The sequence below is a fragment of the Ictidomys tridecemlineatus genome, chromosome 7 (genome assembly GCF_052094955.1).
Source record: "Ictidomys tridecemlineatus isolate mIctTri1 chromosome 7, mIctTri1.hap1, whole genome shotgun sequence".
In the NCBI taxonomy this organism is placed as follows: domain Eukaryota; kingdom Metazoa; phylum Chordata; class Mammalia; order Rodentia; family Sciuridae; genus Ictidomys; species Ictidomys tridecemlineatus.
In genome coordinates, this window is record NC_135483.1 from 60,600,363 (window position 1) to 60,615,565 (window position 15,203).

The 15,203-nt window shown below is 37.3% G+C and overlaps 1 protein-coding gene and 1 non-coding gene across 4 annotated transcripts in view; both read right to left on the reverse strand.

Moving 5' to 3' along the window:
- Nsmaf (neutral sphingomyelinase activation associated factor) overlaps positions 1 to 15,203 on the reverse strand; it is a 55,611-nt gene that overhangs the window by 24,484 nt on the left and 15,924 nt on the right. For 2 of the 3 annotated variants that reach the window (XM_005322980.4, XM_005322979.5), the window contains exons 2-9: positions 13,594 to 13,683; positions 9,420 to 9,498; positions 9,258 to 9,325; positions 9,141 to 9,177; positions 4,816 to 4,866; positions 2,418 to 2,489; positions 2,063 to 2,110; positions 1,911 to 1,963 (exon numbers count right to left, since the gene is read on the reverse strand). In XM_005322980.4, the coding sequence (XP_005323037.1) occupies positions 1,911 to 1,963; positions 2,063 to 2,110; positions 2,418 to 2,489; positions 4,816 to 4,866; positions 9,141 to 9,177; positions 9,258 to 9,325; positions 9,420 to 9,498; positions 13,594 to 13,683 (498 nt within the window). The remainder of the gene's footprint in view (positions 1 to 1,910; positions 1,964 to 2,062; positions 2,111 to 2,417; positions 2,490 to 4,815; positions 4,867 to 9,140; positions 9,178 to 9,257; positions 9,326 to 9,419; positions 9,499 to 13,593; positions 13,684 to 15,203) is intronic. The other variant, XM_040293972.2, reaches the window with a different exon arrangement.
- Trnaa-ugc (transfer RNA alanine (anticodon UGC)) lies at positions 671 to 747 on the reverse strand. The gene has a single exon. It is a non-coding gene; the product is annotated as a tRNA-Ala (tRNA).

Here is a 15,203-nt window from a genome sequence, read left to right on the forward strand (position 1 = left end):
GAAGGTGATTCTTATTATTATTCCTTTCCTTTCTAAAATGAAAACTATTCTTCCTTTGGCAATCCAGTTACCTAATAGATCCTGCCACCACAAAAGTGAAAAGAAAATTAATACTGTAGAGCATAAAGGAAAAAGAAGCAAACATAAACATGAAAATAGGACTGCTGCCCAGATAGCTTTACTGGCAAGTTCTTTAACACATTAAAATGCAGGGGCAAAGGTGAGGATCATTCTGATTCCCAAATTTCACAAAGACAGCAGCATAATAGAATATTACAAACTAATCTCATTTATAAACATGGGCTTTTAGCAAAAGCCTAGAACATAATAATCTCATAAATCAATCTGTTTCACCAACACTTTCTCCTCTGTCCAAAGAATGAATGCTTACGAATGCAAAAGTCTAAAATAAAAATGCTAATGGAGACTACAAGAAATTCATAGATAACATTTTATACATATAAAGAATCTACAGTTAATGAAACTGATTGTGGAGTTAGCAGGGTTGATGAAAAGATGAACACACAAAAATCTACTGCATCCCACCTATCAACAACAAACAGGAAATGAAAATTTTAATAACATAACCATTTATAATACCATCAGAAGTCTGAAATTTTTGGGATAAATGTAACAACAGACAGGAAAGATTATATTATTTAATTTTTTGTAGCCATGCTGGGGATTGAACCCAGGGCCTTCTGCATGCAAGGCAAGCACTCTACCAACTGAGCTATATCCCCAGCCCCTAGAGAAGATTTTAAAGAAGACTTAGTAGAAGACAATAGATTCTCTGCAGTCACAAGCAGAAGTCCAAAGCTTTCTTTTATGGAAAGTGACAAGCTGATTTTAAATTTATACCAAAGTGAATAAGATTAAGACTAATGAAGACATAAGTTAAACTGGGAAAACAGGATATGGGGTCTTATATCACCAGGTAGGTGTTAATAGTTACCATGAGTCTAGAGTAATTGACACAGTGGTTTCAGAGAGGAATATATAGACATAAAGCTCAAATTTACTTAACATAAGGCAAGAAACAAGGAAGAAAACAGGATAATACAAAAGTGTCATTTCTTAATGAAATACATTTTTTAATTAATAAAGCTAAGAAAATCAATGAAAAAACTAATGGAACTGTAAGAGTGTATGTACTCTCTCTAGGTCCCCATAGGATACTACAAAAAAGTACTTAAAGTAACTTGAGGGGTCAAGAAAGACTTTCTAGAAGAACCGATATCTAAGCTGAAATCAGAAAGGCAAGACAGCTATGTGCAAAAGAGGAGTGTGTATGTTCTAAACAAGGGCTCGCAGGTAAGAATCCACAGGACAACAGGAACTGCACGTAATACAAACAGCTCAGGCACAGAACGCAAGAGCAATCAGCTACTAAGAGCAGGAAAAAAAACTGGCCCTTAAAGGTTGTGCCCACAATGAGGTGTTCAGACTCATCCTGAAGGCCTGGAGAGTCTTACAGAACTAACTCTAAGCAGGCAGGTTGTATGATTAAACAAGTGCTTCAGAAACAGCACTGTTTAAAAGGACGTTAGGTCCAGGGAAGGGGACATATGGAAGAGGGAAGACTTGAGTGAGGCAGATGGATTAAGAGCTGTGGTGGTGCTGGGGTGGTAGTCAGGGTGGCCTGAACAGGGGCAATCATAGGATGAAAACAGTGGACGTACTGGAGAGATCAGGGAGCATAAATGAAGACAGCTAACTGACAGGTTAAGTGTGAAGAGTGGAGGGAGCCCCCAAATTCCTCCTCATCTGAGGCTGGTGCATCCCCTTGGGTGGGCAGGTTTGGGGTGAGATGACAATGACAACATCAGTCTTGGACATACTCAGTGAGGCCTACAGAAGACGATGTCCACTGCTTTTCTAATCAGGAAACAAAATCATTAAAAACATACCTGTTTTTGTCAAATGATGTTCTAGCTAAACGTGACTGCAAGATAGCCGTTATCTAGGAGAAGAGATCCATTAAAAATTATGAATGTGAAGTACTTATGAGAAAACATGTCAACACAAGGTAATTCACAAAGATACCAATAAGAACACTTACCATGGCAGTTTGGTCACCCAGTTTGTCAAGGCAGGATGCTCTGTGAAGCTACAATATCATAAATACACATGATCATTTTTTTTTTCTCAGATGGGATGGAGAATTTCTTTAGAAGCAACAAAAAACACAAATTATTCTGTCACTTGGTGATAGCTCAGATTATTTTGTGTGTATATATGGTTACTTCCTAATAGACAGTTTGCAAATCCTACTTATTCAAGTAAATCTGGCAGGTAGATAGAAAAGAGATTAAGGTTCAGATCATAGGAAAACATGAAATGTTTTTTAAAAAAGGTTTCTGCCTCAATTTGCTTCGGAGTTCTCCTTCCAGGGAGTGGCTAAGTCACTGGCTTACCTGAAGCAGTGTCTCCACCACATCTTCCACTTTCCCTGAAACATCCAATTCAAAGACATATTCCATTTTGCCCTAACAAAAAGAGGAGGATATCAAAACAATAGAGAAGGAGGAGCATGTCATCCCTGTGACATTAAGATCATTTGTGCAACACCAGCTAAGTTCCACCTGTTTCTGCCTCGCCCAGGATTCACTGCTATTTTATTACTTCCTGCCTTCTGCTGACTTTGGGTTTACTCTGCCCTTCTTGTTCTAATTCCTTGATGTGTAGTTAGGATTTTCATTCTGAGATCTGGCTTCTTTTTTAATGCAGGCATTTATCTTTAGAACTTCCCTCTGAATACTGCTTTGCTCCCATACATTGTTGTGTATGTTGTGTTTTTGTTCTTATTTGTCTTGAGATACTTTCTAATTTCTCTTTTCTTATTTGACTCGCTGGTTGCTTGGTTGCATGTTGTTGAGTTGCCATATATCTGTGAACTTCCCAGCTTTCTGCTGTTATTTCTAGTTTCAATCCATTGTGGTTGGAAAGGATAAATGATATTTCCATCATCTTAAATTTGTTAAGACTTGTTTTGTGATCTCACATGTGATCTGTCCTGGGAATGTCCCATGAACTTGAGAAGAATGTGTGTTCTGCTGCTGTGGGTGGAATGCTGTGTGTGTGTCTGCCAGGTCCATTTGGTCTGCAGTGTTTCTTGTCTTCTGTTTCCTCACTGATGTTCTATCTGGATGTTCTATCCATTGTTGAAATTGGGCACTGACATTTATTATTAATCTGTTGACTAATTCACACACTTAGATGCTCTGAGACTAGGTATGTATGCATTGTGATAGTTAATTTTGTGTGTCAACTAGATTAGGCCACGGGGTGCCAAAATACTTGATTAAACATTATATTTGGATGTCTCTCAGAAGATGTTTTTGAATGAGATTAACATTTGAATCAGTAAACTTAGTAAAGTAGATTGCCCTCTCCAATGTGGGTAGGCCTCCTCTGATCTATTGAGAACCTGAATAAAATAAAAAGCTAAGTAGAAAAAAATATTCTTTCTCTCTGTGTTCAAGCTGGGATTTTGGTCTTGACTTGCCTTGAGACTAGGGCTCAAACTCAAAGTAGAACTTACATGGATGGCTCTCCTGTTTCTGTGCCTTTCAATCTTTATAATAACAAGGGTCAATTTCTGATAATAATCTCAACCCCCACCCCTCCCACACACTATGCATGCATGTATGTACTCACACACATGCATATACATACACACATCCTACTGGTTCTATTTCTTTAGAAAACCCTAATACATGTATACATATATATAACTGTGCAGCTTGCATTTGAGGTGAGTCTCGAGAAAGCCTTTAAGAGAGACAGCATCCCAGGGAGGGGTTCTCCACTTGGGGGTAGGGCATTCTACTTCCCTGGAGGCTTCTGTCAATGTGTGTAGGTGCTGTGTAAACAACAAGGGGGCAGTGTGAAAAAGGCATTCAGCAGGCAGTAAGAGACTGTAAGGAGGGATAGCCACATACAATGAAGAATTGTCCTCCCCAAAATGCCAGTAATACTTTCTAAGAGTAATTAAAACTCAATATTTGTACTTGTGGAGTAATCAGGGTATGCAAATGTTTATCTGTAAAACTCAGAGGCATATACAGTTGTGCATTTCATAGACTGCTGGTTAAAAAACTGCAGGCTGGCCTGCTATCTGGACTGAGATTCAGGCTGGGGGATGTATCTACCCAGGGAAGGGATTTTCATAACTCACAGAGGTGCCAGGAATAAGGAGCACTGGCCCTGTTCCTAACTCCTTTAAAAACTCTCTTTTAGCTGGAGTTATCTCTTTCCCATGCATTAAGCTGAAGTATAAAGAATTAAAATATAGAGGAGTTCAATGAAATACCTAAGCTCATTTGAAAATTCCTAATGAATCAGACACTGTATTCAAGTCTACTCAGCTTCCACCCAATTAAGAGTAGTTATAACTGAGTTTTCAAAGAAGATTACTTTATAACATACAAATAAATATTTCTCAGATATTTAAAAATATTTTTTAGTAATATATTAGAAAAGAAATTCTCAGTAAAATCCAGCAAATACTTTTATAAATGATCCATATTCTGATTTCAATTTCTTTTTTTTCTGATTTCAATTTCTAATCTAATCATTTAAGCTTTCATTCTTTTGGCTAATCTGTCTATTTATTTATTTATTTTGAGGTTAACTGAATTCTACTGGACTAAAGTCTGTGTCTCCCTTGGGTAATTTTGTTTTAACTGGTAATAAGCTTTCAAGTATAACCAATATTATTATATTTGATAAAAGATGTTAATCAAGTCACAAAATCTTAATATTCAAAATCACTACATAAATTATTGGGAATACATGAAGAACTTTACTTACCCTTTCTATTTTATATGGTGCAACAATATTATGTTCTTTAATAAAATATACCTGAGGAAGACAAGTCAATACTTTTGAAATAATAACCAAAATTTTTCACCATAAAGAATAACTATAAACTAGGATATTATGAACTGAATATTTTAAATCATTGTTACATAATCTCCATTGGTGAAACTACTGCATTAATTAATTATTAATTTGCATGGTCTTAAAAGTTCAAATATTAACATAACAAATATTAAGTTAAAAAGAGAATTATCAAGATAACAAGGAAGCAACAATTATTGGATAGATGAATATCTGACATGCTTTATGAATGTTATTACTTGTACCAAGTAACCAAGTAGATAGCAGAAGGAAACTAATATAAGCTCTGGTTTTTCTAAGAAGTAAAACAAAGTCACTGCCGAATGAAATACACTAACATAAAGTAATTGTGTTTTCAGCAGGCCACTAGTTCTCACACTAGGTGTTGGTAATTATGTGGACAAGCAACACCATTCAGCAGAGTGTGGACTCCTTGCACCACCTGTACCCTGTCCCTGCCTGTCTTCCCCCAGACAGTGGAGGGACTGCCTGGGTCCTCAAAGGCCAGCAGCTCTCCTGGGGCACAGATGTGGACTCCCCCTACATCTGTGAGTCATTCAATAACTCTGTTCCTATGATCATACACTGCACCTTCTCCCATTTTACACAAATCACAGGTAACCATCCCCACTTGGTTTCACATCCTTCTCTGGCCATTTCTGTTCCTTTTTGTGACAAAATTTTGCCAGAGCTGCCAATATCTTTCCTTGGGCCCATGACAGGCTTTCACTCCACCACATTACATTGGTAGAAACCACTCCTCCAGTGCACGAAAGGGGCAGGAGACCTCCATGCACCAAATCTAACAGTAGGTTTGCCAGACTATCTTAGCTCTCCTTCTCAGAGCACATGAGATATATTTCTACTAGGCTTGCAGGACACTGGATCCTGGTTCTCCCCCTTTCTTCCCAACCTAATACTGAAGAGAAGCAAGGCCCTAGTCCTTGGACCTCTCTGGCCATTCTCAGTCATTGGCAAATCTCTATTCTCAGGGTTTAAGGACTATCTGGAGCTGGGCACAGTGGTGCAACATATAATCCCAGCAGCTTGGGAGGCAGAGGAAGGAGGATTGTAAGTTTAAGGCCAGCCTTAGAAAGTTGGTGAGGTCCTGAACAACTTAGTGAGACCCTGTCTCAAAAAAAACATTAAAAAAAAAAAGGCTGAGAATGTGGATCACTCAGTGGTTAAGTGGCCCTGGGTTCAATTTCTGGTACCCAAAACAAAGCCACCATGTGGAAATTTTCAACTCCCTCCCTTATCTTTCTAGCCACAGCTTCTTCTCTGAAACCCAGCCAAATGCATCCTAACACCCTACTGGACTTCTCTTGGAGGTCTGTTAGGCATCTCAACTCTCACAACACTCTGAACCACGCCTGTTCTTCCCCAGACTTCTTTATCTTCAAAAAAGGCACCACTAACTACCTATTGGAGTCCTTCCTGATTGTTCTGCTACATACCCTGCTATTGGCACATTTATTTGACTTTTTTTCAGAATATATACAAACAAAAACCACCTTTCACCATCCTGAGCCAAAACACTTGAGTTTCTGAATAACCCCAAGTGTCCCCTAACTTGCCCTTGTACAACTTGCTCTCCATCCAGCCTCAAAAGTGATTTATAACTACGTGCAAATCAGATTTTGACTCTTCTCTTTTAGTTCTCCAGTGCTTTTATCTTCTGCTGTTTACTCTAAACCTGAAAGCATTACCGTGGCCCAGAGGCCCTCAGCGACATGGACCTGGCCCTGTTCCAGTCTCCTTCTGAGTGCTTTTCTCAACGCCCACCACCCAGACACACATGCCACCTCTTGGTTCCTTACCACCACTTTCTGTACCTGGAATGCTCTGCTCATGACAATCTCATAGCTCACTCTTTCCTGCCACTCATAGTAATATTCTCTGTCACTTTCTATTCCTGGTCCTGCTTTCATTTTCTTTATGTTATTTATCCCTACCCGACACTGGAGGAAATGCTTGCTTATTGTCTCTCCCACTGAAAAGTATAATTCAGGGGCTGGGGTTGTGGCTCAGTGGTAGAGCACCTGCCTAGCATGTGTGAGGCACTGAGTTTGATTCTCAGCACTGCAAATAAATAAATGAATAAAATAAAGGTCCAGTAACAACTAAAGACATTAAAAAAAAAAAGAAAAGCATAATTTATGGAGAGAGAGAGAGAGGCTTTGGATATCTTGTTCTTCCCTCTATCCAGGACCCTGAATATTTATTTTGTTTGAGCATCATCATCATCAATAACAACAACCGAAAAAAAAAAAAAAACCCAAAAACTGGAAGCAAAACTCTCTAAATCTAAAGCACCATAACCTATTTCTGAGACCTTGTGACCTACTAAAACAGAAAAGTTGCCTGGTTGTGTACTTAACACGGAAAGCTTAATACTCAAAAGAATAGCTTTGTGTCCAGGCATCCCTTGATGTTAAACTGATTTCAGGTTAGTTTGAGATCGCTTTTGGAAACTATTAAAAGTATGTAACATATTTGGGGACTTCATTTCTAAGTCCAAAGCTAGTAAAATTTTGCTAAAACAACTAAGAAATCAAAGTTTTATCATGAAACTACTAGTTTTAACTGAGAGAGTACCTCTTCTTTCCCAAATATAGATGTTCAAAAATAAGGTCATAAAAGTAGTAAGATAAATGGATATGAGAACACAGGGGCGGACCAGAATTAATAGCAGCCTCTCAAAATGGTAGATGGCTGTAACTGTATCCACCTCTGCCAGTAAAGCAACATGAAGTTGCCAGCAGGGGGTGCAGGTCTATAGTCCCAGCCACTCAGGAGGCTCAGGTGTGAGGACCAAGTTCCTCATTTGAGATCCTATCTCAAAATAAAAATAAAAAGGACTGGGGAAGTAGCTCAGTAGTAGAATGCCCCAGGTTCAATCCCTAATACTACAAAATAAATAACTAAAAGAAGAAGTCAAGAAGCTCACAAAATATTTTCTTCCTTAAAATTAATAGACTCATGGAGGGCTGGGGATGTAGCTCAGTGGTAGAGCGCTTGATTAGCAAGCATGAGGCACTGGATTTGATCCTCAGCAACACATAAAAAATAAATAGATAAAATAAAGGTATCATGTCCATATACAATTTAAAAAATTTTAAATAGACTCATGGAAGAGAGAAATAGAAAATCATCTAATCTGAAATCTCCTAACTCTTGTAAAATAAATTTTAACACACAATAAACAGTGTTCCATAAACCAAAGGGCTCAGTGACCCAGGGAGTACAGGGGCCACTCTCCTTCTGACTCCTATGAGACTCTGCGCACTGCCATAGGTAAACCTTTGAGTGGAGTCCTGAAACAAAGAATCTGTCTTTGTTTGGCTTTTCTGACACTCACTTGATTATAGAATGATCTTTCTCTGAACACTTCCACACCTAAAAGAACTAGAGCTTTGCAGAATTGAGTTGAGGCAACACAGCTAATGCTTCATTTTAAGGTGAAGAAGAAATCCAGAACCCAAAGAAAGTGGTAGATCTCATTTAAAGTTTTAAAGACAATCTACACGCTAATCACATGACATCAATACAAAACATATACAGGTTTTAATCTCTTGTAATGCCAGTACTGTACTGAGCACCTATATTGAGCACAGCATTAGGTACATAAATGAAAACAGACTAAATTGGGACTCAACAAAAGACCATGACCCCAAGGGTCATGATGATACAAGAAGGGCCCTCTTGAATCATGCCTGGGCTGCCGTGAGTCAGCCTGAGTTCATGCATGTGGCCTGCGCTTGCTTGCCTTCCACCTTCTAAATGGCCACAAGGTTCAGGAGGAACTTCCATCTCTTCTCTCAACCCACCCACACTGATGAGCACCTGAGGACAAAACCCTAAACCCACAGATACAGCACACTTAATAAATACCAAGGGGGCTGGGGGTGTGGCTCAGTGGTAGAGTGCTTGCCTAGCATGTGTGAGGCCCTGGGTACGATTGTCAGCACCACATAAAGTTAAATAAATAAAGGTATTGTGTCCATCTAGAACTAAAAAATATTTTAAAAAATCAAGGATTCTACCGGAAAACATATCTTTAAAAAGTTTTTTTTTCAATGAATAAATTTTAAAGGCACTTAAACATATATTCCAATGATCTTCATTTGAGATTCCTACAGAAAAATAATTTCATAATGTGAAAAGAAATCATACAAATACATATATAAGTGTGCATAAAAGTTCGAAAAAAATATTTACTAGGTGCTTCTTACCTGACTGAAAATGAGTGAAATACCACCAGATTTTGCCCTAAAATACAGATAAAAGGCATCAGAGATATAATACTTTTGATTGAGCTAGAAGATAAATAGTTAGTGAAGAGCACATACTTTGCAAAGTGTTGATTGGCTCCATTTTCTCCATGTTTTCCTATCTTTATACAATCTCTCAAAGGAATCTAGATAAAATTGAGAAAAAATATTATAAAAATAAGCAAAGGTAAAATATATAAAAAATAGGAATGTTTTTGTTCACACTTAGAATGTGTTTACCTTAATGATAGGTTGGGATATTGCATCTGGTTCAAAAATCACTGATTTTGAACATATTTTTAAGGAGCCTCTGATTTTCCTGGGAATTAGAAGAGATTACTTAATGAATATAATAATAGTCACATGGTACATTTTAATTAGAAAATAGGTTTCTAAGTCATCAGCTAAGAAAAGCTCAACAACACAATTAGAGAAGATATGACAAGCTGGAAAAAATAAAATAATTTCCCTTTTCTCCACCTCCTTAGATGTTACAGAAATCTGCACATTTTAAAATTATGGTTTCATCTGTTGAGCACTATACCATACCTTCTATTTTTATTGCCTTATTTTGTCCTCACAGCTAGTCTATAAGAGAAACTAAAGACCAGAAAGGTTAATATATATTGACTCTATCATATCATCAATAAATTCTCTATAATCAAAAGAACAATTCAGAAGGTAATATTAAATGTCTAAAATTGATTAGATAAAGATATTTTTAATTTAAAATCATACAAAGAATATAGAGTTTAAATTGAGCACATAAAATGCATTTAACAGTGATTTTGGGGTATGGAGGAGTTCAGGAAAAAAATCTGTTCCACGATAATAAATGCCTTTAAAAGTCTATCCATCTACTACTTTAATACCAAGTAAATCAGTTATAGATTTTACCATTTTCATCTTTTCTTAAGCCATTTATGTGTCTTCAATAAGTTGTAGAAAAACATTCTCAAGCATTTTAGAGTCAGATGTTAGTTTTGGCTAATGAGCATCAACTTGCTGGAAGCTAATAAAAAACTATAGTTTATTTTCATTTGTGGATTGGATGACTTATCAATGATCAAACCAAGACAACAGTTTATTATGTAGTCAGAATATAGATCAGGAGACACTGGAATACTAATATAAAGAAATCATCTTTTTTTAATGATTTGTTGTATTTATTTATTTTGCATTACAATTCTTAATACACTATTATACAATAATTTATTATATCTCTGATTATATATAAGGTATGTTGACACCAAATTCACATCTTCATACATGTATTTTGTATAATTTTGAGGGTCTCCTTTCACCATCCATGCTATTCCCCTTCTCCCTCCCTTTTCCTCCACCCCTATTCCCTATCTACAGGTAATCTTCCTCCCTAGAAATCATCTTAAGATCAGTTTCCAGTAGTACATTTTGTCTACAAGTAGAATTTTAAAAATCTCACGTTCTTTAAAATCACTTCCATTACATTTGGAATTTTTCTCTGGCCATTTCTTGGTCTTGTTCAATTCTCTTGCTTGGTCCATTCCAGGGCTCTCTCAAATCTCCCTGCCTTAATGGAAGCAATTTTTGTAGGCTCTCCATATCTGAGGTTCTGAATCCACATGTTTAATAAATCTTGGATAAAAATAAAATTTTAATAATTCTAGAAAGTACCAAAGGATCAACATGAATTTGCCATACACTTAGAGCTACACTGAATCCATGAAAATAAAGTGATGTGTCAGCATTGTTCTTAGGTTATTATAAGTAACCTAGAGATGATTTAAAGTATGTGGGAGGACATCCAAAGATTTTGTCATCTGTAGGAGACCAGGAAAAATTAAACCCTTGTAGATACTGGGATCTACAAGATGAACTGGGTTCAAAAGAGCTAGCTGCAAGACTAAGCTAAAAAAAAAAAACAGTGAGAAAGCACAGGACACAGAAGTAATTTTCATACTGAGGGTAGGATGGCTCTGTGACTTAAGGGTCAGCTTCCACGCTGGAAGGCACCTGGAATCTCTTTATTTTTATATCAGGGGTGGCGGGGGTGGACATACAAAGGAGTTTCGATCGGAGGTTTCCCCGTTACCATTGGGTAACGCTCAAGTCCAGAGCTGAAGCAAACTTCTTTGCCAAGCAAAGGTGAAGGCCACTTGCCTCGAATAGTTCAAGGTGTGCGATGCCAGACCAACACCCCCTTTACTCAAGGCTGAGAAGGGAGGCTTAGCTCTTGGGCAGGGCGGCCTCCCACACTGGGGAACAAACTATATATCCAAATTTCTATATAAGGACCTCTTAAGCAAAGAAAACAATCACATAGAAAAACAAGGCTTCCAGTCTGACAATTCCTCTTCCCCATAGCACCACCAGAGTAACACTCCTGTTCTTCTGTAGGAAGGAAGTATTTATTTAGCTTTCTCTCTTCAGTGCTTAATACATATTCATTGAATGGATGAGAAGACCCATCACACGGATGGTCACGGTTCTTTACACTCCTCTTCTTCAAGGGATTCGTAAATTTTATATCATTTTTTCACACTGTTACATGCATTTACTTTTTATGACCAAACTTGCCCAATTGTAACTTAAAAAAAAACTTTTGAAATTTCTAAACATATATGAATAGACTGGAGTGTCATGTTTGGATAATTGTTCTCAGAAGACCATGTGCTAAAGGCTTGGTCCCCCAGATAGACACTACTGGGAGGTGGCAGAAGCTTAGAGGTAGGGTTAGTGGGAAGTTTTCAAGTCACTGGGACACATCCTTGAAGGGGATAATGACACCCCAGCTCCTTTCCCTTTCTTATTTTGGCTTCTTGGTCATGAGATGAACAGGTTTGCATGTTCCTGCCCTCATGTGCCATCACAGGCTTGAAAACAATAGGGCAAGATGGTCATGGATTGAAACCTTCAAAACTGTGAACAATCTTGTCTCTTTCTAAGCCGATATCTCAAGTGTTTGTTAAATGAGTGGAAAGCTGACTAAATACACAGACTACTGAGAAAATTCTAGACATCATCACTTCATCCACAAATACTTTAGTAGGAATACACGAGAAACACTCTTAATAAAAATTAGGACTGAGAGCACAGCTCATGGTGGAGTACATGCTACACAGGTATGCAAAGCCCAGGGTCCCATTCCCAAGCACTAATAACAATTCTTTCATTTCATCAAGTATATAGTCAGTGTTCATATTTTTGTATTTTATAATAGAAAACAGTTTTTTCAATTATATAAATGTCTTCACAGTCAGTTTGCTCAAATAAAAATCCAAATAAGTCCATATTACATTTAGTTGATATGTCCATTACCATCTCTTAATCTAAGCTAATTTTCTCACACTACAAATTTTGCTGAATACATTTCTGTCATTTTCCTATACCCACATACTCCCTTTAAATTATTGGTAAGATGAAAAGACTTGATCAGACTCTGATTTGATCTTCTGACGACAAGACTTCAGAGGAGGGGCACAGGTATTGCCTTTGCTTTAGTAGGCACTGGGAGCCTCAAGTGATAATATTTATTATAAGACTTCTCCAAAACGTCTTACCTAATGGTTTCAGCAGCTAGATTAATGTCTAGATCAGAGATTGGCAAACTTTTGTGAAGAGCCAGATAGTAAGTATCTCTAGCTTTGGAGGCTAGAAAGTCTCCATCACAACTATTCACCTCTAATGTTGCAGAGGAGGTCAGATACGTTCAAATACAAACGGGTGGGCCTGTGTCCCAGTAAAACTTTACTTAAAGAAGTGGGTCAGATTTTGCCAATAGGCTATAGTTTGCTGACCCCCTAGTGTGATCCATATTTCATACGGATTGAAATGTTATCATTCCTCCTATATTTATTAGCTAGAAATTTGTTAGCAAAGAACTTACTGGCAATTTAGTGATACTGAAGTACAACTTGTACAAGGAAAATAAACAAAAAACTTCATTATACTCTTTTATAGAAAGCTTTCAAAAGGTAAGATCGAATAAGCAGAATCTTTTAAAAGTCATAACCAGTAGTTACTAAAATATGGAGAAATCAGATTTTTGCTTCTAGTTCAAACTACATAATTACCTATTCAATTTGAAAGAGTTGATTTTATACCAGTTTCACTGTTGATGAACATTGCTTTATAGCACTGTAACCACAATGATCAAGAGCACTACATTAACTCTAAGGAAAAAAATAATGGGTAGATTCAGAATCCTGTCCATCATCTTTGGAGAAATTAGAAGGATTCACCTTTAAATGAATGTTTAAATGTTTTAAATGAAAAACATTTAAAGTTATGACAGCAACTTATAAATCTACTTTCCTTGTTAATTTCTATCTAACAAGAAGAGAGAAAAATCCTATGTGATCCTACATTTACTTTAAAAAAAACAGGCATGGGAAAGGTATGTTAGTGTACAAACCTCTAAGAGCTCTCCTACCTTTCTTCCTGGCTACCATTGTGCTGAACATGATTAGCTGTGTGCTGTTCAAAGTAGTATTCCTCCAAGTTAAGTAGCAACAAGGAAAACCTAAATTTGGGAGAGGAAAGAGAATTCTTTTATATTTAGTTTTTAGAAAGTATGAGCAAGCAGTAAATGTAACATGTCTTCCTCCAAGTGCTTCTTCTCATTCCTTAATTTAAAAGCACTTATGGAGCATTTCTTGCATGCCAAGCACTCTTCCCTAGCTACCCAATGTCAGGGAGAAACACACAGACCAGCCTGCCTCGTGGGTCAAACGACCACTGTGTCAAAAATAAAATCACTCATCAAGCAAATGAGGGATTCACTTATAGAAATCTCAAGTTTTTATGAAATTAAACTTTTCTGGCCTGAAGAAGCTTGGTTCTCTCAGACCTATGGAATTTTTAGTTTCTACTGAAGGAACATGCCAGGCTTCCCCACTTCTTCCCTACCAATGTTACAGTGAGATCGCAATAAATCACTGAGTCAATCTTTTTTTTTTAACATGAGTATTTATTGTGCAGATTATACATACACATTCACTGAAAAGGAGGGTAGGCAACTTTTTAATTTATTTTTTAGCTGTAGTTGGACACAATATCTTTGTTTTATTTTTATGTGGTGCTAAGGATCGAACTCAGGGCCTCACACATGCTAGGCGAGTACTCTACCACTAAGCCACAATCCCAGCCCAATGAGTCAATCTTAAAGCAGGAGACGGAACCTTCTTTATTCATCACCTAGGGGGTCCAGATTCACCAGCTGGGGGTCCAAGGGGCAGGCTGCAAGTCTACACTCTTCAACCCCCTCTAGGAATTAGAATATACCTTTTATATTATAAGTAAAGCATGTCAGTACATTAATCATAAATGGCTATTGCTATGATTCAAAACCATAAACAAATATAATGAGATCTAAAATCATAAGCAGACAGGGAAGTGGGGCAAAATGACCCTAGATGAGTAAAAGTTAAAGAATGGTTACTAACATCTAGACAAACACTGACATTTTATGCTGTTAGAGTACCAAGAAAAATGGAAACCCAAAAGAGAACAATTTTACACTGTATAAAAATTGCCATTTTGTGCAAATCAAAACTACTCTAAGATATCATCTCACTCCAGTTAGAATGGCAGCTATTATGAAGACAAACAACAATAAGTGTTGGCAAGGATGTGAGGAAAAAGGTGCACTCATACATTGCTGGTGGGACTGCAAATTGGTGCAGCCAATATGGAAAGCAGTATGGAGATACCTTAGAAACTGGAAATGGAACCACCATTTGACCCAGCTATCCCTCTCATTAGTCTATACCCAAAGGACTTAAAAACAGCATACTACAGGGACACAGCCACATCAATGTTTACAGCAGCACAATTCACAATAGCTAAACTGTGGAACCAACCTAGATGCCCTTCAGTAGATGAATGGATAAAAAAAATGTGACATATATACACAATGGAATATTACTCAGCAATAAAAGAGAATAAAATCATGGCATTTGCAGGTAAATGGATGGCGTTGGAGAAGATAATGCTAAGTAAATTTAAGCCAATCCCCCCAAAACAAATGCTGATATAAGGTGA